Raw genomic sequence first — 20,996 nt, forward strand, 5'->3', positions numbered from 1 at the left:
CAATAACAAGTATAGGAAGTATACTTAAAATACTCTTTATCACAGTCAAGTGTATTTAATACAACTTAAGTCGGACTTTTGTACTGCTTAAATACTATTTAAGTACAAAATTAGTTGTTCCAATTTAGCACACTTTAAGTCCAGTATGTAATCTGGATGCAAGCACACTTTAGTTTTGTCAGTATAGTAATATCTAGTATATTTTTGTGCATTTTTTTCAATTGCTGATCCTCTGACTTTTCATCTAGCGCCATCATCAGGTCAAACTGTTAATGTGCCTGTGATGGCTGCAACTGCTGCCACACAGCTGATATAAATGTCAGTAACCCTCCTACACTCACCTTAGTTTTCTTTACATTTAATTATTCATTTAGTTTACCTTTTTGACCTCATGACATCCACATTGCACATACAGACAGCAAATACATTAAGGATTACACACACCTTTTGGTGTCATACAACACACACATATTTATTTAGCATAAGTTGACAGTACAGGTTTCTATTTGTAGCGCGCACATTTAGTTAGCTTCTGTACAGTCACATTGCACTTTGTCTATTTAGTTTTTCTTAAGTTCTGATGGTTTATTTCTTTGAGTTACCAGTGTTGAGGGTTTCGCTGCTGCTGGAGGGACATCGGGCCAGACCTGAGCAAAAGGCACGCCTGTGGGAGCAGACCTGTTAAATGCAGGAAGTGGCCAATTGGGCTACACCAAGTGCCTGCAGCATCCGGGTGTGATTTTCAAATGTTTAGTTTAGGATTTTCTTTATTTCTTCAAATTATAGTCTGATCAGCCAGTATATATATTCCCCTTTGTGTGCAGTTCGTGAGGTCAATTATGTGTGTCAGGTCTGTTCTTGTGTTGGTTAGGTCAGTCTATTTTGTCTTTATTATGTTAGTTTGGTCTGTTCAGTTCTATTCAGTTACGTTCTGTTCAGTTGACCTCTTTTATGGGCCCAGAACTTTATATATTGACTTCATTTTCTTGTAAATAAATCCATTCTTTTTGGAAATCCACCTATGTCTCCTCATGCTTGCCTGCTTGGTCCCTCACAGTGCCCAACACTTTGGTTTATGACCAAATAACTGCAGAACTGATGACATTCCCATCAGCCTCAGCTTGACTTTGTGGTTACTGCTAACTAGCTAAAGTTAGCGTGCATCAGTCTGTGATCCTGAATCCTGAATCAACTTTAAGTCTGAAAAACAAAATGTGGAAAACTTCCAAATTTGCTATAAGCAGCGTAGTTATATCATAGATGAACAGCAAAGAGTAAATATGAATATGAGCGATATACTGTATACAGTATGAACATGACTGCTGTGTCACATGGTCATTTTGTGTCTCTGTCATGGTTTTGATTAAATAACAGTGATCAATAATAACATTTTTTTGCTGAGTTGGAAACATGTTTTATGATGATTAACTTTGAACACACCTTAAGACTCATGTGAGATGTAGTTTATTGAAATGACTGAATGAGCATCACGGATAACAGCTGTTTATAAATAGTTTATTCACCTTTACAGTGTTTTATTTCATTATAAAACATGGAGGGAAAGAATAAAAGAACTGCGGGGAAGAGGAGGGGTGATCCGTGGTGATACAGGCCGGAAGTTACGGTGAGTTTTCTGTTCGTTTGATTACAAAATCAATACCTGACAAATAAAAACACGACAATCATTATCATGAACAGAAACACTGTGGACCACTGAGCTGAAACCTGAAACTGAACGACGCAACAATGCTCTGCTCAAACTCAGCTTCTGCAGGTGAAACGACTCCGGAGCATCAGAGCTGTGTGCAAAACCCAAATCTGTCAGGACTTCAGGTGTCGTGGTTTACCGTGAATTTTCACACTAAATCTGTTACTGATAATGAACAGACAGACCAACAGGTTAGCAACGGTAACCAAGGGGGGCGGGGCTTACAGAACGGTTAAGTGTTGATCCTTTTGAAATGATTAGCACTCTGGATGGGCTGAATGTTTTTCCACACCTGTCATTATAGAGCCAATCCAGCTGCTGTAACGTGTCTCTTTGCTGAACAGGTGTCACAGAAAGCGACAGACGTGGCTGATGTACACGACTCTGACACGCGGACGAGCCTTCAAGGAGCAGAAAACTGTTGTTGGCTTTAAGCAAAAGATACGGTCACATGACGACTCAGTCCTGAGAATACTTGCTCCGTCTCTCATTCACTTCAAATTCAGGAACTGATTTCCTGTTATGGCGCGATCTTCAGCCGTCTCTGGCGGGCTCGCAGGTGAGAGTTCACCTTCCACCTATGAATTTGCATGGTCAGCCAATAGAAACACTGGTTGGGTTTTGAAATGCACGCTCCATTATTTAAGTGATGTTTTTGTACAATATGACACTGCCAGACTACCCTGGCATCACAGCCTTTTATGAGTCTGAGCGCAGGGCAGCTACGTTGAACAGAGGGTTAATGTGACCGCACCTTAAGGCAAAACGAAGAGAGAACGTTAACATAGACTACGCATGTCTACCATGTCAACTCCGAACTAACCAACCAACAAACGAAACATGTAAAAAATAAAACATCAGAGTCTGAGCTTCATTTTGGCAGGTTCGGTGATGTAAACACAAGGAGCTGAAGTGCCGTCTGGTTAGCTAAAACAGACAAACTAACAAGCTGTCTCGCTGAAGGAATTCCAGGAGTTTGAGTGAATTCTTCCGTGTATAAAACTGTTAATTGTGATTGTTTAAGGTTCAAAGTTCATTCAGAGTGGTATCTATGAGGCAGAAAACGCCAAAACCAAGTTCAAGGTTCCTTCACAGATTCCAGATCAGATGTCCAGATGTGATTAACTTCAGCGGCGACGTGGCTGATTTCACTGCTAATGGCAACCTTGAAGCCACTGGTCTTTAACATTGAACTCAAGGACGTCGACATGTTAATGTTCAGGATTTTATATCAACATGTTACTGATTCCCTGCACCACATTTCTGTAGCCGTCTCTTTTCTGTGCAGATCCATAAGCACAAAAGCCTTCAGGTCTCTTTCTGTTTTCTCTCTGGCTTTCTGGATCTGTGCAGGAAGCCTGAACATCTCATGGAAGTTTTGTTTAAAAACGTTGAACAATTTCAGATACAGGAAATGTCTGATGCCAAATTTAAATGTGAGTTAAGGAGAAAATCCTCTTTATGAAGCAACATGGTTCTGTTAACTTGCACATGACAATTTCTGTCCAGATCTCCCAGATGAATTTGACACAGCTGAACTAGGATGTGTTGCCTGCAACCAACAACTATGAAATGGTCGAAAGAAAAAAAATGTCAAGCACCTGAAACAGTGTGAGATGTGGAAAGCACCTGCCTGGCCTCAAATGCCCAAAACCCATTCAGTGCAAACCGGTATGTGCAGGATACGTGGCTGTATTATTATTTTTTTAACATTCTAAAGTTACCCACACCATGGAACTTTATAATCAGCCTCACTCAAGGCAAATTTTGCTTTAAAGGTCAACTGAAGCAATAAATTCCACAGTGCTTTATTGACTGACAAAGCCACATTTTCTTACTGTAAAAATTGTTGTTCTTCTGGCACCAGTGCCGTCATTTGACACATGCAGTGACGTAGTGTGTGTCAAGGAAGAACCACGAGACATTTGAGCTTGGATTTCTACTCTCCGCCTCTGGGTAGGCAGGGGGCGAGCTGCTGCTCTATGCATGCAGGGCAAATAGCTATGTTTCCAACAGTGTGAATGCAAGTACGAGTTCACAGGATATCACGGATGAGGATACATTTTACAGCATTTTTGCTGACTCGGATATTCAGCCAATTTATTTGAGCCAACGACGGCTAACGTGGCTAGCGCCACAACTGGCAGGGGTAATGTTGAACCAATGTTGTGATACTGAGTCAAGAGGACCTGTGTGAAAGTTAAGCCGACAAAATAATGAGTGTAGTAGGTTGGATACTGGTAAATGTAATTTATGTTGCTTTTGTGCAACTTTACACTGCAGCGCTAGGTCAGATAGCGCTAGCTATGTATGCATGTGTTTTGTTGCTGCTGTATATAAATTTACTTGTACATGCAAAACAGAAACGGTCAAATGCACAAATTCCTTTGCTTGGCAACGCTGTGTAACTTTTTATTAGCGTCAGAAGCTAGCAGGCACTGCGCCCTGGTACATGTAGGCACTGTCGGCACGGCTTGTGAGCAGGACAACTCAGCTTTCTCGGTCAATATAGCGCACACTGATTTATTGCTTCAATTAACTACATTTACCATCAACGCTGATTGGACATGTACGTAATAACATTTTGAAGCAAAATTTCCAGCAAGGGACAGATGATTGTATCTCCAACAGTATCCTGAAAGAAAATGTACAAATGTACAAAAAGCCTTAATGATTATTGCATTATTGCACCTAACAAATTGTGATACTGTGGAAAATTTAAACCAGGTTTGCTGGCTCTGTTTCTGTAGTCCACACCAGTTTGCAGTAGTTAGTTTTGTTTTCTGGGTGAAAAAGTCTACACACACGTCATGGCTGAACGGGTTGATGACAGGAAGTGAGGCTAGGCCTGACAGCACCTAACAAGACTCAAGACAGGAAGTGTGTTGTTGTTGTAAAATGCCAGCGGCTACACAAACAGAGCCTGTGGTTCGATCGCCACACTGACAACAGAGCTGCTTGGGTGTCACAGATCAAGAGTGGACACTTGTGGCTGGTAGAGAGCACCACAGATGGACAACAGGCTCAGCATCAGCCCTGCCTAGCTTAGCTTAGCTTAGCACCCAACAAGATGAACTGCAGGTGTGACAATGGCTGTTCAAAGCACAGATTAGCTGTTAGCACAAAGCTACAAGAGGCTTTCATTGAGCCTGAGTGCTACACCATTAGATTTGATCACACAGGATGCAGTTTTATCAGTGGCAGGCACCTTTTTCCAATTGTTCCATTGACTTCAAGGAGTTTTGAGTCCTATTTTTGTGATCCATGTCTTCATGATTTGATAGAATGTAAGAATGTCGATTTTGTTTCTCTTCATTCAACACAGAAAACTGGGAACATCTGTTCTGCTTGAGTTTATACTTGACAATTTGCTGGTCCTGGCACAGGAAGATGGCATTCCCATTCTTAATCCTGCCAAAAAAATGCAGAGTGGCTCTACAGCAATTCAGAGGTCTGGAACCAGGATACCTCACTGTGAAAAAGTACAGGGTTTTCAAGCGGAAAAACACCTTAGGCCTCTGAGGCAATTTCTTTCCTTTCCAATCAGATGAAAGTTGAAGCAAGTCTTTCACTGTTAGCTCTGTGATTGTTGTTCCTGTTCACCTTCACCAAGACAAGCTCAGTAAACAGCTTCAAACTTGGAATGTAAATACTACGAATGAACAAGAGCCCTCTGGACATTGAGATTAATCCCAGAGTAGACTCTTGGTCTCCTGTTCTGTTGGGGTCAACCCTGTTCTTTGACACATCTGGGACATCATGATCCTCACGGCCTTTCAGTGTCCTACCGTTTGTCGTTGACTCTTGGACTCTGATCTGATGTAAAGATGGAATTTAAGGTTGGGTGGGTAGTGTAAGATGCCTTGTGTCTAAGCATCTTCTGGTGGGTCTAACACAGACTATGTCAGTGCTTCTTCCCTTGCAGCTTCTCAGAATGAAAGCATCATGGAGGATCTTGTGCTTTCAAATCTCCAGAGTACATCCATTGTGATCAGACTCTTGACAAGTCCTACAGGGTTGAAAAGAGGAACTGCAACCAAATGCAGTTTAGATACCATTCCAACCTGAACAATCAATACCTACAGGACCAACACAGAGCCAGTGTAGTAGCACCAAATGTTAGGACGGAAATCAGACATCAGGACTTAAACTTCTACCCACACTTTATCTAGAGGCAGATGTTTCTTTAGATGATCATTAGGGGTGCTCCAATCAATCCAATGCATTCTAAGCAAGTTGGCTGCTATTCAGTACACATGACTTCATAGGTATTTTCTAGGTTTCTTGATTGGAAAAGCTGACTGTAACTTGGGTGATGTAAACAAAACCTTCAAACAGTGCTTTTACTGCCAATGTCTGACTGCACACGCTTGAAATACTTCACGGCCCAGCCATTTTAAGTCCAATCATGGTAGTTTTTGCACGGCCGAACAGGAGGTAGCTTACTGTGTGGACGTAGGAAGGTACATCCACACAATAGTCCAAAAGCCTGTTTACTTAGAAAAAGGTTTTAAAATTCTCTTTTATCTTGTTGCATGAAAGGGCAAACCCCAACATCCAATAAGAAAGAACACAAACCAACTGGGATTTAGTTTTGGAGCCATTTGCTTGAATGCCATCATTATCGTTAATCTTATGATGTAAAAAGACAAATTGGAGCATCCCTAATATGTATTTGTTTCTGTAAATTCAAGACATAATAGTCCTGAACCTGCTGTAATGCTAATGTGATCCTAAAACTTTAAGTTTGCAACAATCGAAGTGCTTAAATGACTCCAAGTAGTAATGAGTAAAATGATTAATATTCTATGGACAGAGTAATAGTTATATAGCCTCACCCTTTCTGAAATGTCAGAAATTTAAGACACACTGATGCTGAGCTCATGACTCTCGAGACCGACTGTGGTCACGAAACCTGCTGGAAGCCGTTTGGTCAGCAGCTGTGGTGCTGATTTAAGAACATGCTCAAACAAACTTCTGGCACATTGGTAGAGTTTCTCAACAACTTCTGGCGGGTGATCTCATTACTCATGAGAGCAAAGGGTGAGCTCCAAATGGACCAGACAGTGATCCTTACCATATACCTTTACTAAAACTCTATCAAGCAAACATCACTTTATCCATCTTAAATATTACGCAAATCCATGTTGGGTCCTGACCTCTAGGTTGAGAAACTGTGAGCTAAAACCTCACAAACGGCAGTTTTATAAAAGGACTGTGTCTTTCCACAAAAATCAGCACAACATCAGCCAAACAGGCTTTCTTGGATGGACTGAGTTTGCCTGAATATACGTACAAAGCAATTAATATTCAGCGAACTGTCCTTTATAAAGTGCACACCCCACCCACCTGGCATCCCAGGCACATCAAAACCAAGCGCTGTGGAGTCGTCCATTTCTGCTTTAGTTTGTGTATGGGCGTGTTAGCCTTCGTAGGCGTTTAGAGCCGGCTGAAGGAATGGTTATACTGTGTGTAGCTTGTCTGTTGTTTAGCTTAATGTGTGATATAAGTCAGAGTATAACGAACATAAGGTTTCTGTTACTGTAGGAGCTAAATGAAGGGCTGAAGAGAATCCTTCTGTGCAAAACTGACAGAGACAGACAGACAGAGAGACTGACAGAAAAGTAGTAATAGCATTTGTTCACAGTAGGTTTGTACTGTAGGTGTGTTTCAACAGTAGATGATTGACAGAATTGCAGAAGATTATGAATACTCCAAGTTTCTCCTCTCCATTGTCACATTCAAACAACGGGCTGTCACTTGTCTCTGTGTGCTGCTTCGTCTCAAAGCCGGTCCAGACCAGCTAAAACTGGCCCACATTTGGTAAAGGCCGGCAATGAGACTGATCCAGCTTGGTCCAAACAAGGGCCAAGACTGATAAAAAGATTCTAAAAGTTTGGAGGGCTCACAAGTTCTTTGGTAGGAGTTTCCAATGTCAAGAACACAAAAAATTATCAGGGTGAACCCTCAGAAGATTTTTAAGATAAAGGAAAGCCAGAATAAATGTGTATTCAACAGTTAAGACTACTCAAACTTCTCCAAACCAACTCAGGTTTACCCATTCACACTGACTTGGTACAAACTGGCCTACACACAACCCTAACCAGTTCAACCTGGTCTGGGCCTACTCTGACAGTCCAAACTGGTTTAGTCTCGTCCAAACTGCCTCCAAAAGTGATACTGATCCAGACCAGTTTCATTGTCAGGAGGATTTGTGAAGACCAGGGTTATATTTTCTTGGGTGAGAACATAATCAGGAAAACTAGTTTGAATATACTACTTTTAAAACAACCTGTGTGAAACAATTAACATCCAATGGCACCTCTGTTGTGTTTTTTTCACATCAGCAAGTTTTAACCTGCTTGTCCGGACCTCAGCCTGAAAATGACTTTCCCCTCAATGGTCCAAATTCAGCTTCTGTGCCTGTTGAACTTTACAAGCGGGGATCTCTTGACAAACATGCTGCAAATTTATAGAATATGAATTTTACACCAATAAATAAGGACAGATTCAATTTTTCCAAAATTCAAAGATATCATCCTCAGCTGGCCTTCAAAAACACACAGATCCTACACAGATCCACGCAAGAGAAGAAGACTGTCAGTCAGAAAGTGAGCTCTGAGTTCTACCAAAGAATGCTTGTAAATTTCAGCTGAAAATTTTGATGCAAGGACACAGAGAGAAGAGTCAACTCTCCAAAACAGCTTAACAAAACTAAAGATTGAAGAGGGAAGTGATGGAAAAAACTTAAGATTGGTCTGCATAAACTTTTCTAAAACTGGTCATGAAGGAAGGAAGGACACATGGGGATTGTGGGGATTTATCCAACAAACATCTTGGTGTACTCACTAAAGAAGTCTACTTGTCCTTCAGTTTGTTTATATTCAAGTTTTACTCCTTTATTTTTTAAAATCTCATGTCTGTCCATTCATCTGTCTTATTGTCCATTCGTCGTCCGTATGCCCAGCCCGGCCCCGCCCACATGTTTATCCCCGCCCTCCTCACCTCTGACCGCCACATCATGTGATTGTCCAGCTGTGCATCGAGCAGAATATTGGAGGGGGGGGGGCTTATATACTGATCTGAGCTCTTTGATTTCAGAGTCCACAGATCAGTTCTGGTCCATCGGTTATATCCCCCGGTAGCTAACCACGCGCTAGTCTTAGTTTGGGGGGCGTTGTCATGACTATGTATACATACATACTCTGTGTGTGTATGTGCGCATGTGTGTGCATGGGTGGGTGTGTGTGTGTGCGTGCACATATTTATCTGTAGGTGTGTAAGAGTGTGTGTGTGTGTCAGACTTTTGTGATCTGATTGTGGTGGTCCTCTTCGAAGGGCTCGTTCTCCGGGTCCGAGTCTGTTGTGTCAGAGTAGCGGTAGTGATCCGGTTCATTGTCGCTGACGTCCGGTGTCACTGAGGCCGACGTGCTGCTCGCGTCACAGTTAGCTCCTTCCTCAACTGTCTTGGTAAAATACAGTTTCACCTAAGGGAAACAATTTTTAAAAATTCATTGTTAGAATAGTGAAATTTTAGCGCTGACAACCAAATCATTTTCACAGGACATAATGACCACAAATTTGCATTATGTAGGAGTTTTTCTGGTTAAAAAAAAAAAAAAAAAAGGTAAATACTGGACAAAAGAAAGTCCGGTTTTGTGCCTCCTGTCCATCATGCCGTGCATTGACAACCCTTCTCTTTATATTCGTCTGTATATGGCCCACAATCAAAAACGTTTGGCCACCCCTATTTAGTCTGACCAATACATAGCTTCAACTTTTGAGAGCTGCTATGTTCTGAAATACGGTATAAATTATTTATATATATATATATGTTTTACTGATTAATCAGAACCAAGAGTAATTCTTTAAATGATTAATTTAATACAGACCAAAAATAATAAAAACTTAAACGATTATTACAATTTCAGAATTGTCATTAAGCAACATGCCTTACAGCTATCAAACAGGAAGCCTGCTGCTAATCTCTTCTTCTTGTCTTTATTAACCAGTTTAAGTGACGCTGAGCAATTAGGCCAACAGAATTGATTTACCTTGAAGTTCGGGGAGAAGTTCCTGTTTGCCTTGTCTTTGTTGGCCTTGTCCAGGTCATTCTTAGTCAGAGTGAGAACCAAGTAGTCTCTGTCGTTGGTTTCTCCTCCCATCATCATCCCTAGGTTCTGGTGCGTTCTGTCGGACGGTTCCCGCAGCGTCCCAGCGCTGCCGTTCTCCAGTTTGTCGAGGTTCTCCTCCGGCCCAGGGATGAAGAAGGTGTTGACCCAAAAGTGGAACATCTTTTCCTGAGAGGACAGTCTGAGGTGATCAGCAGCTCTTTGAGGTAACAGGTCCAGCTGTCTACTCTGTGAAGATGATCTATTTCCTCTGTGTCTCTTAGGTTTCTCTCTTTCCTTGTTGTTCCTTATCAGCTTCACACGTCTAACTGTAGACCCTTGGAACTTATTGACTAATCTGGGCAGAATGAATAAAACAGACTAACCTAAGAGGTACCGTGGGCTTGGGCAGTATTCAGACACTTTCACGTGTTGCACACTTTGTTTTGTTATAGATTTGAACGATATATGGGATTCCAATTATTTTTGTGGCAATTCATTCTACAAACAACAATCTGTAATGACACACAAAAGCGTACATCCTGTTTTGACTGGAGTCCACCCGTGACACCTTCAATTGATTGGACATGTGCCATCAAATTATCTGGAGGCATAGATCTGGGCTAGTGACCCTAGAACCCTAGAAGATTCAACCTAGGAAGGCTTAACCCAAGAAGACCTAACTTAAGAAGACACAACCCATGAAGACCTAACACAAGAAACCTTAACCCAAGACAACCTAACCCAAGAAGATAAACCAAGAACACTTAACCCAGAGGTCCTACCCCAAGAAGACCTAAGAAGACTTAAACCAGGACAACATAACACAGGCAGTCTTAACCCAAGAAGGCCAAACCCAAGAAGACCTAGCGCAAGAAGACCTAACCCAAGAGGGCCTAACCAAAGAAGACAGAACCCATGAAGACCTAACACAAGAAACCTTAACCCAAGATAACCTAACCCAAGAAGATAAACCAAGAAGACTAAACCCAAGAAACCTTAACCCAAGAAGACCTAAGAAGACTTAACCCAAGATGACATAACACAGGAAGTCTTAACCCAAGAAGACCAAACCCAAGAAACCTTAACCCAAGAAGACCTTGCGCAAGAAGACCTAACCCAAGAGGACCTAACCAAAGAAGACATAACCCAAGATTTACCGTTATTTAAGATGACCTACACAAGACAACCTGCCCAGGCAGACTTGAAGCTGTAACTGCTGGCAAAGGTGCTTCTAAAAGTACTGAATACTAAATGAAGAAGTTCTCACTTTGGGTTATTGTGTGTAAAATTAATTTCATTCAATTTGAATTAACAATTTACATAAAACCTATTACACACTTAAGTGTGAAAAATGTGAAGGGGTCTGAATACTTTGTGAAGTCACCTTACTTTGGGTTTAATCAAGACACATCTGAGGAGTCAATGTCATGTAAATGAGTAGAAATTAGAAGTGCCAAATAAAGATATATAAGATAAATGAAACACAATAAAAAAAAGTACACGACACACATACTGCAACTACTGTTTTGATCTTTCTTTCTGATCTTTTCATTTCCATTTCCACATAAAGCTGATGTGTTGCAAATAGACTTTACATTTGTTTGCATCAATATTTAAAAAGAATCATAAACTGCAATGAGTTGTCCTCACCTTCTTCATCATCTTGTTCTGCTTGTGGAAGAACTCCACCTTGATGTCTCCACAGACAGGAAGTGGCTGTGGGAACTCAAATAGCATCAATTTGTCTTCCCGTCGGGTGTGGGTCGGGTTAGACGTATGGATCTTTACCTTCAGCTGGTAAACCACAAATTGTGGATCTGCATCACAAACAACACAAGAGTATTTCAATCATAATGATTTCATGTGATTTCATTAATCACAGAATCTGTCTCATATCTTCCCAGACAGACAGACAGACTTACTGCAGGTTCCTCCAGTGAACATGGGGATTGTTTCAAACAGCATCTTGTGGAAGAGAAGAGCGACAGGTTTGTACAGCAGCTGGTTCCTCAGCAGGAAGCTGTAGTAGATGACGTAGCGCCGCTGACTGGGGATAGTCACACCCTAAAAACACACATCACATGAATAAAAAAAAAAATCATTCCAGTGCAAGGAAGCAGGGGATCATTTATAATGCGCTTTAAGCATCCCTCTACTTGTCCTTCATTTCAGGCTTTTTTCCTATGGAGTTCTGCATGTACAGTACCAGGGCAGAAAACCATCAAACATGTCAGTTTATCTTGGGAAAGCCCATGTTTTGACACCATCCACTGATACACATTAATTCAGGTGACCTGTGCACGACATACTCTGGACCTCTGTTTTCATATCAGCTACTGTCACCGGTGGGTTTGTTTTGGGTTTCATTTGTGCTCCACACAAACACCAAAGCTATGACAAAATGTTCTGTGTGACTTTGTTTAAACTTCATAACAGAGTTGTGAAATAAGGTCAAGTCACAGGTGTTGACCTGATTTGGAGGTAAAGATGGACGACACTTGTCCTCAGTCATAGCTTATCATTATCATCTCAGCAAAAAAAGGCAGACAAAAACCAAAAGGCAGCTTTTTATTGCCTTTACCTTCCTTTCATACAACAATAGAATAACCAAAAGTTTAACCAACAATCAGGACATAAACCGGTCCCTTTAAATGGTCAGACTTTGGTTTATACAGGATAAACGTGTCATAAATGGATCACTATAAAAAAAGGAAATATGCGTAATAGTGAATAAAGTGTTGACACTGACACATTCTCCTTTTCTTCTCATACTTATTAGACATAGCAGAAGTATAATTACTACCTGCACTACTATACTACAGACAGTGGTAAAGTTACCTTCTTGTCCCGGGTGCGGACCTCTCCGTAGAAGTCCAGAGCCTCCTGCGCCTCCTGAAACTTGCCTCGGTGCAGCAGGTAGGCGCAGATCATGACGCCAGTGCGGCCTTTTCCTGCCTTGCAGTGGATGGCGGCGACGTGCTGCTCGTCTTCGCTGAGCCACTGATCCAAGTCCTCACAGAACGGCTTTATCAGCTCCAGCTGAGGGGGGTTGTGGTCCTCGAATGGATACTGAGCAACTGATAGAGACGCAAACGGAGCTGTGAGACGTATCACAAACAGGACTGGCAGCCTCACCACATTTCTTTGACCTCAACTAAAAAGTCACAAGGTCAAAAATGGAATTAGTCTTTCCATCTCACTGATGAATCTCACCTCGACAGTTGAACTTTGCTGTGTCGTAATGTCGCTCCGCACATCTGTGGACAGAGAGGTAAATGTTACAAAAGTCCTCGTAGTTCACTGCTGACAAACCTGAATAACAGCTAGGCAGGGCTGCTGAGCGGTTGTTGACTGTTCAGCAGGTGCTAACATTAGGTGCTAACATTATTATCAAACAAGACTTATGCATTTACACACTGTGATCAGACTGCAATCACACAAGCAGGACCACACCGGGAGGTGGCCCGAACACGTGATGTGAGCTGAGAGGAACCATGGGGGTTTGGGAGTGCTACACAAAAGTAACGTCATCTGAATCTTCAATGATATGGAACAAATGGGTGACTTTAGAAATCACTCAATACTTACAGATTGTAGATCTTATAGTGATTCTTGTGCTTTGAGTCTAAAAACCTGAGGGAGACAGACAGGTTCAGTTTGGAAACAAGCTTTGACTGTGCAGTTCACCTCTTCACCTCTTTCAGGTAAGAGTCACACATTCGATTTTAGATGTTGGAGTTTCTTTGAATGCAGCATCTTAGTGACTTTTCAGTGAGTTTCTGATCCAAACAGCATTGAGAAAACGGAATAAACATGTCAGTTTCATCTGAATCTCACACAAATTACAACTGAATTTGGAGAATCATCCCAAGAAAACACGACCGAATGTTTCCACACAGTTGTGTGAATATGAATCATTAATGGAAATAAACAGTAGGAGGAGCTGATTCTCCAGTCGGTGCCGTTAAAACCACCACAGAGGAAGAGACACAACAAGATATTATTAAAATAGCTCCAGTCAAAGGTCAAACGATGGAAATCATGATGTCTTGATGTGAGGAAGGTTACAGTTTCTTCAATGCTTTCGTAGAAGTCATCAATTTTTCACTCAGAAATTTTTTACTATTTTTAAGCACAGATATCAAGCTCATGGTTAATTTCTGACGTTTCCACTAAAGTTTGTTTACGTGCAAAGTGAAAGTGTGACTGTAATAGAAATGTAAAGTTTGAACTGATAGAGGTTTTGGAAAATGATGAGCAGGAAGGGTTGGGGCTCTCCATTATGTAAAGACACAAACGGTGAAGGCGTCTTACCGTACGACATCGTCAATGTTGTTCCTGTAGACTCCTTCCAGACGCTCAGCGGGGAAACCCATCGCTATAATGTTTGGATAAATATCTGATCACACGCTAAGGATCAATAAGCACTCGTCTGTCGCTGGTTGATTCTGACGTACATCACACACATCACTTGAACTCAACTCTTCCGTCTGTTGGATTTCCTGGGAAGCTGACGCTAAACTTCAGAAGCCGAAATAAGAAACATTTTCGTTTAACTGGCAGTGACCTCTAGTGGTCATGTGATTGTTGCCTGTCATGAGAAAAGAAGGAAGTAGTGTCACGCTGTTAAAGAGCTGATCACTTCCTCTGTCCGACCAACAGTCAACACTGGCTTTTTAAACACGAGTGGGAAACAGTACAATCCGTCTTTCAGTCTAGAGGGCCTTTCTGATTTCCTACTTTATCCACAAGTTTCTTTTATCTTCTGAGTTTTATTTGCAGATTAAGACTTTGTTATTGCAGCAAAGGCTACAGATCTCTGAGAACACAGCTGTGCTGGTTTTGCTGCTCATCTGACCTTTCAAATCCACAATATATCCAAATAACTGCACCTTCTTTTTGGTTTAACAAGCCAGAGTCCCTTCCACACATGCACTGCAACCCTGAACTAATCGAGACATTTTCTATTTTCATCCAGACTTGAGCCTGATGTCACCGATATGTCCAAATATGTCAAGTATTGATATTAACACAAAGGCAGTCATCATAGGTCAACGACTGCATCAGACTCTCCGGACAACACTGGATTCACTCTCCAGTCAATGCCTGGTCCTGACTCTCCACACGCAGTCTGCACCTGACTCTCTGGACAAAGCTGGACCTGATTGGACCTCCACGTTGCAGGAGAACTTGAGCGAGTGGGTCGGGGTCGTGCACAGAGTGAGATAAATGGTATTTTAGATTATCTGTACTTTTATCTGTGTTGTCCATTTTAATTTTTCTGAATTCCGTGTTTTACAATTCTGTCATCAAAAATAGTGACTAATTACGTGTTAGACTAGCAAAATAATAAAATTTCAACAATTCAAGAAGAAAATATTAAAAATTTAATGAATATCAATGGATTTGATGTAAGATTATGATTACACACTATTTTTTGTCAAACAGATCTTCTGTAGGACAGCCTCCACAAGCAGCTTTAACACAGAGTCTGATGGAGGCTAGTCTCACATTCAGACAACTTGTTCACAATGTTTGACCAGAAACAGCAGAAGATTTTCATTTGTTCCAACAGAATATGTGACTGAACTGAACTGACTCTGCACAGACAGACAGGAAGTCTTCAACCAACTGGCCTCTTGCATCTGACAGTTTGTTGAAGTGATGAGTTGCTGATGACTTGTTAGTGAGCTGCTCTCTCTCTCTGAGGGTGTACTGAACATGTGTGTACGTGTGACAACACACAGCAGCAGAGTTTTTTTCTGTTTTTTATAAACTGCGTCACATTTTGTTGATTCCTTTTTTTCCAACTCTGTCCGCGTTTTCTGCATCAAAGAAATCATCATCGCTGACCACGGCTGAACACAGCAGTGGTTTATAAGGTGGGAGCTACCTGTGGTGTTTTGTCATTTTTAATATGATTTCATCATTCTTTATATCTTATTTTCAAACATATGAAAACAAGCATACAGGAAGCTGTTAGCTTAGCATAATGACTGGAAACAGGGGAAACAGCACACCTAGCTCTGTCCACAGAACTACTACTTTGTGACTGAACCTGCAGTTCCAGTCAACATTTCAAACGCAGCTCTACATCAAACTGGCAACCATGGCAACAGCACCTATGCCTCACAGGAGCAGAAGGAGTTAAAGTGACAGACCAGGTGTACGACACACACGGAGGTTTGGAAACTGGTCCATCAGTAAAATCTGTCTCTACAGTGACACCTGGTGGAAGCTGTGTTTTCTGCCCTCCGGCCACAGGGGGCAGTAATTAGCTCACTACAGCTCTGTGCAGCAGGTTCTCAGTACTCTAAGAGATAGCACTTCAGTGATGAAGACGAACTGGCTGGTTTGTTAAACGTTCAACTGGATAACTTCCAGCAGCTTCTCTGAAATTTAAAATGACACCTTCCTGTTTTTTACAAGATTATAAGTTTGACTTTAAGAACAGCATAGAAACGCTTATTCATTTTATCCAAATAATCACAACTGTTCAAATATGTCAAATAATCACATTAAAAAACATTGAGAATCACCTGTGTCTCTTTGTCTGTCTGTCTGTCTGTCTGTCTCTCAGAGGTGGCTGATGTCCAGGTCATCCAGAAATCATATAGAACAAATGAGTGCTGCTAAAATCATTCAGGTAATTGTTGACGCAACATGACAATGAAATAGTTTGTCAGTTATTTTTCCAGCAAAAGTTTGATGGTTTCAGCTTTTTAACTTTTTAACTTTGTTCTGTTTCCTCTGACAGTAAACTGAATCAGACCATGATCAACAGCCTTCACTGTTTTCTGACTTTTTCCAAACAACCATTGAAAATAATAATAAATGGAAAATAATTGTTGGCTGCAGCCCTGCTTTCAGGTCGTCATCTTTTTTTGGTTGAAGGAAATTCTTTCAATTACTGAGTCATCATTGTGTTAAAGCAGCGACAGTGTATATTTTTATAATAACATTGTATGAACTGACAGTGTGTTGGTGTCTCTGGTATTATCAGCTGACTCTGCAGCTCCTCTCAGCTTCAGGAGCGTTATAATGACTTTCAGCTCATTGTTTATCTGTCAGAAACAACTTCGTCGTTCAGGTTCACTCTCATAGTGTCGTTTTCAGAGAAGAAGCTGTAAAAAGCGACTGATAATGACCTGCTGAGCAGCAAACAGCAGACAGACACAGAGACCATCTGGTGAACAGACTGGAGTATTTAGCAGGTGAAGAGCCAGATATTTCCCTCAGGAGCTGGTGGAGACCAAAAACTGAGCTAAAAGAGAGAGAATATTGGACTGACATTCATCAGGTGACGCAAAGTCCAACAGATCAACTTCAAAGGTGATGAAATGCGAATGTTGAGCTTGTTACTGTTAAAAACAAAGATCAGTGAGAGTAGCTTTAATCTGGCTGTGTTGGACGAATGTGTGCAATTAAAAAAAAATCAAGGTGAAATTTGTGTGTCACATTACCAAAGTGACGCCTTTAAATGTCTTTTGTCCAAAACTCAAATATGTTCGGTTTAGCATCATGTCAAACAAGAGAATCAAATTTTCATATTAGAGAAGTCAGAACGAGCAAATCTCTGGCTTTTTGCTTAACAAATGACTAAAACAACTATTCAGTTATTAGGATAACTGCACATTAATTTTCTGTCAATCAATTAATTGACTAATCATTAGTAATCAACTGAATCATCGAATTTCCTGTCAAATAAAAACATGGTGATGCTTGAAAAATTACGATATTTCACAACAATCCTGCTGTTTTTTCCAGAATCCTCAAAAACTTGACTTTCAAAAACCTTAATGCGGGATCTTGTACAATAGAATGAAATAGTAGAAAGAAACACCTTCCAACATAAGGATGAGATTCTGTCGTTTTGGTTCACAGTATACAAAGTGAGTTGATACATACTGGACATCATTTCTGTCCTCCATCTTTGTTTGGATTAAACACACAAACAAAACTTAAGAGATGCGTTAAAATGTTTTCATGTAGCAGCAGACGGATCATTTTTTTTATCCAGATGTTGAAGGACTTTCTGAGGATATGATACTTCAGTGTTTTCAGGGGTTTGTCTGTCAGGGTCTTGCTCATGGGATGATGATCATGCATGTGAGGAACCAACTGAATCTCACAGAAGATGAACCAGAGAACTTTCAAAAGGGCTAAACTGCTGATCATTTGGCAGAATATTATCTCTACTGTAATTTTAACGTCATGGTGCATGTTGGTCAATGTCTGACTTTAAAACTTAACTGTCGTTATGTCATTAAATCTCAGGACGTATCCAGGTGGACTTTTCTCAGGTGTGTTTGCTGCTGTTGCCGTTTCAGCCTGTCCGGACTGCTGCTGATGCAACGCCACTGACACCACTGTTAGCTTAGCCTGTTAGCAACTGCCACCTTCAAGATTACTCAGAAAAAATAACACTGACAAAACAGGTTAATACCTTTATCCATGGAGCCATATAAAGCTTCGTCAGGTACTCTGTTGAGAAATTATCCAAAAGCAGCTGGATCAGGTATATCATTGGTGATAAACGCCTGCTAACGTTAGCTAGCCCGATTCAGTCACATTCTCCTGGAGGCAGTAAACCGCACTACGGACTCCGTTTAAAAAACTTCCAATTTAAGACAAACTCGCAAAAAACGGTATCATAGATGGGCGTAAGGCTGAGAACATTTTTCGGACTGGTAGAAGCAGTTAAAAATTAGGCAAACGTGCCCCGTAAAGAGCACTTTAAGACGCATGTAGCTACCATTAACGTTAGTGTCTTTGATTTAGAGTTTCAATCCATGAGCGCTCAACTGCTTAGAAAAGTTCCCATTATTATACGGTTGCTTTAGTTGTTTAGCTATGACATGCACACCGATACGAATAGCGGCTTTATGTGCCTCCTGTCTTGCTTAATGTCAGCAGCCTGTTCGGCCACAAGGGCAGTATTATTAAATTACAATCTTTTTGAATGCTGTTCTGCATAATGTTTGAGAGCATACAAGCTAATGTTAGCGAACCACGACAACCAAAACCAGTTAAATGGCAGTAAAATTGACGGAACAGTAAAAGGATACAGGTCAGGTCCAGGTCGAAGCCGTCCTCCTGGTATCTCCTTTTATTTCTGCTGACGATTTCCTTGAAAAAGGCAGCCATTATCGATGTCTCCGCTGAGGTCCGTCAAATGATGAGAAAGTACCGAGGACCCACCTGTATTCCTCCGTGTGCGCTCCGGAGCCTCCGCTCCCTAGTTGCCGGGGAGAGAAGCTAACTGGGACAGCTAGCCCGGAGCTAGCTAGCCGCCAGACCCCTATTTCCAGAAGATCGTTGTTTAAAATGTTTATCGCAGATAAATCCTTCCTGATGGATAATATGAACAAAAATAGCCCCCAGTGGATAAAAACTATCCCGTTAACCGTGCTCCTCGGGTGCCACCCTGCGAGCTACACTGTGGCCAGTGGCTAGCCGGCCTTTTAGTTGACAGGCAGCCCGGCCGTCGGTGCTGTTTTCTGGGTCAGAACAAGGGGGCGTCGGGGCCTCCTCCCTGATCCCACTGCGGGCCCGGGTTTCCAGGTCCCCCGCCTGGAGACAAAACCATCCGCGGGTTTATATTCGGTTAAACTCCAGGCGTCCAGGCGTCGGATGGTTCCAGTTGGACTATTCCCGGCCTCGGTGTGCCGCAGAGACGCCGTGACTGGACGCAGATCGGCGGAGAGAAAATCTCTCCGAGGCGCCTTTGAGCGGAGGAAACGAGACAAGTTAGAGACAGAGCATAGGACACATCCGGTCAACACCTTCAAAATAATTTCCTTGTTATACTTCGATTAAAATAGCTATTGTGCAACGAGGAATGATTATTAGAGTAGAGGGCAGATGTACAGGCAACAGGTATAACCTGCTGGACATTCCTGTCTGACTCCGATGTCCATGGGTCAGCTGCAGGGTCATCAGCCGGGATCCCCCGCTGTTCAACGCTCTGCTCCTGTAGTCCTGGAGCGCCTCCTGGCGGCGGAGTAGCCACCTGCAGTTGGGCTCTGGCTTCTTAGAGAGGATGACCTCATTATTAGGTTTATTAATTTTCCATCTATTCTGCTGATTTTTATTTCCATCTATAACGTAAAAAATATTTACTTGTGTCATTTGTACTTATTTATTGATGATTGATTAATTTAATTATTTATCTTTTAATCTCAAATTATTTGTATGAATTTACGTCAGAACGACTAATATCCGGACAGCAGCACTATGCTTTTATTTTGTAAAATCCTGATATTTCCAGGTGTTGCGTCACTCCGTCTGACTTAACGATCCTCCTTCGACTGGACTTTCTGAGCAAACGCATCATGTCAGCACATAGGGTTGCCAGGTTCTGTTGCCTTATTCCCCCATTCAAAACCAGCAAAATAACATCAGTGACAATAATTCATAACCTGGCAACCAGCAGATTACATAATGAGTCCTCCGGCCACAGGGAGCAGTTTTACATCAGTGATTTTACAAATTTTACATGATTTCCATGGTTTTTATGGTTTTTATGTCTGTAACTGTCAGGGACTGAAAGAGACTCTATGTTAACAAAGTTATACAATGTGCATGGAAACACCAACAATGGCGAGACACTATGATCATATTAACAGGAATGCTGCAAAAACATAATTCGAAAATGTTTCCTGCTTAAAAACACTGTTCCACTTTCATGACAACTTTCTGCAGATTGAAATAGTTTCTCATAAAAGACATCATTTGACTTCATTAAAGTACAATAATCACTGAAACATTTAAATCTATTTAAAGTTGTTATGTTTTTAACATATGCAGAAACTTTTTTTATTGTTATTTTGGTATTGTACTGATACACAGTCTTTATGGAAAGATATTAATCACTTAATGTGCTGTTTGTTTCACCAATCATGATAAAAACAAGTGACAAGACATCTATCTCATTAATTTAATCATAATATTGGCAGTATTCGTCAATCTAAATCTACAAACTTAAATCCTTTTTTCTTGTTACTCACTTTAACAAATTAAGCAGGAGGATACACTGACACAATTTCCTTGACTTAATGATTTATTGATTTGCGCTTTCTGTTGGATGTTTTTGTGTGGAAGACATCTTCGCGATTTATGTTAATGAGTAGTTTGTCTCAATAACGTTTTTGAATTAACATTAAGTGCAGTGG

At 41.2% G+C, this 20,996-nt stretch overlaps 1 protein-coding gene across 1 annotated transcript; it reads right to left on the reverse strand.

Moving 5' to 3' along the window:
- Window positions 1–1,501: 1,501 nt before the first annotated feature.
- ptenb (phosphatase and tensin homolog B) lies at window positions 1,502–19,542 on the reverse strand. The gene is made up of 9 exons (XM_041962422.1): window positions 18,891–19,542; window positions 14,137–14,221; window positions 13,411–13,455; window positions 13,036–13,079; window positions 12,661–12,899; window positions 11,745–11,886; window positions 11,473–11,639; window positions 9,763–10,008; window positions 1,502–9,195 (listed from the first exon to the last, which is right to left on the reverse strand). The coding sequence occupies exons 1-9, from the start codon at window positions 18,967–18,969 to the stop codon at window positions 9,007–9,009; spliced, it is 1,236 nt and encodes a 411-aa protein (XP_041818356.1). The 5' UTR covers window positions 18,970–19,542; the 3' UTR covers window positions 1,502–9,006.
- Window positions 19,543–20,996: the final 1,454 nt, after the last annotated feature.

This window comes from Chelmon rostratus, chromosome 21 (genome assembly GCF_017976325.1).
Source record: "Chelmon rostratus isolate fCheRos1 chromosome 21, fCheRos1.pri, whole genome shotgun sequence".
In the NCBI taxonomy this organism is placed as follows: domain Eukaryota; kingdom Metazoa; phylum Chordata; class Actinopteri; order Chaetodontiformes; family Chaetodontidae; genus Chelmon; species Chelmon rostratus.

Excerpts from the sequence above, each read along its gene's own strand:
- ptenb (XM_041962422.1), bottom strand. The coding sequence starts at position 18,969 with ATGGCTGCCTTTTTCAAGGAAATCGTCAGCAGAAATAAAAGGAGATAC. Across the intron at positions 14,222-18,890 it reads CTTCGACCTGGACCTGACCT|ATATTTATCCAAACATTATA; the intron begins GTATCCTTTTAC and ends GCGTGTGATCAG. Across the intron at positions 12,900-13,035 it reads AGCAAAGTTCAACTGTCGAG|TTGCTCAGTATCCATTCGAG; the intron begins GTGAGATTCATC and ends CGTCTCTATCAG.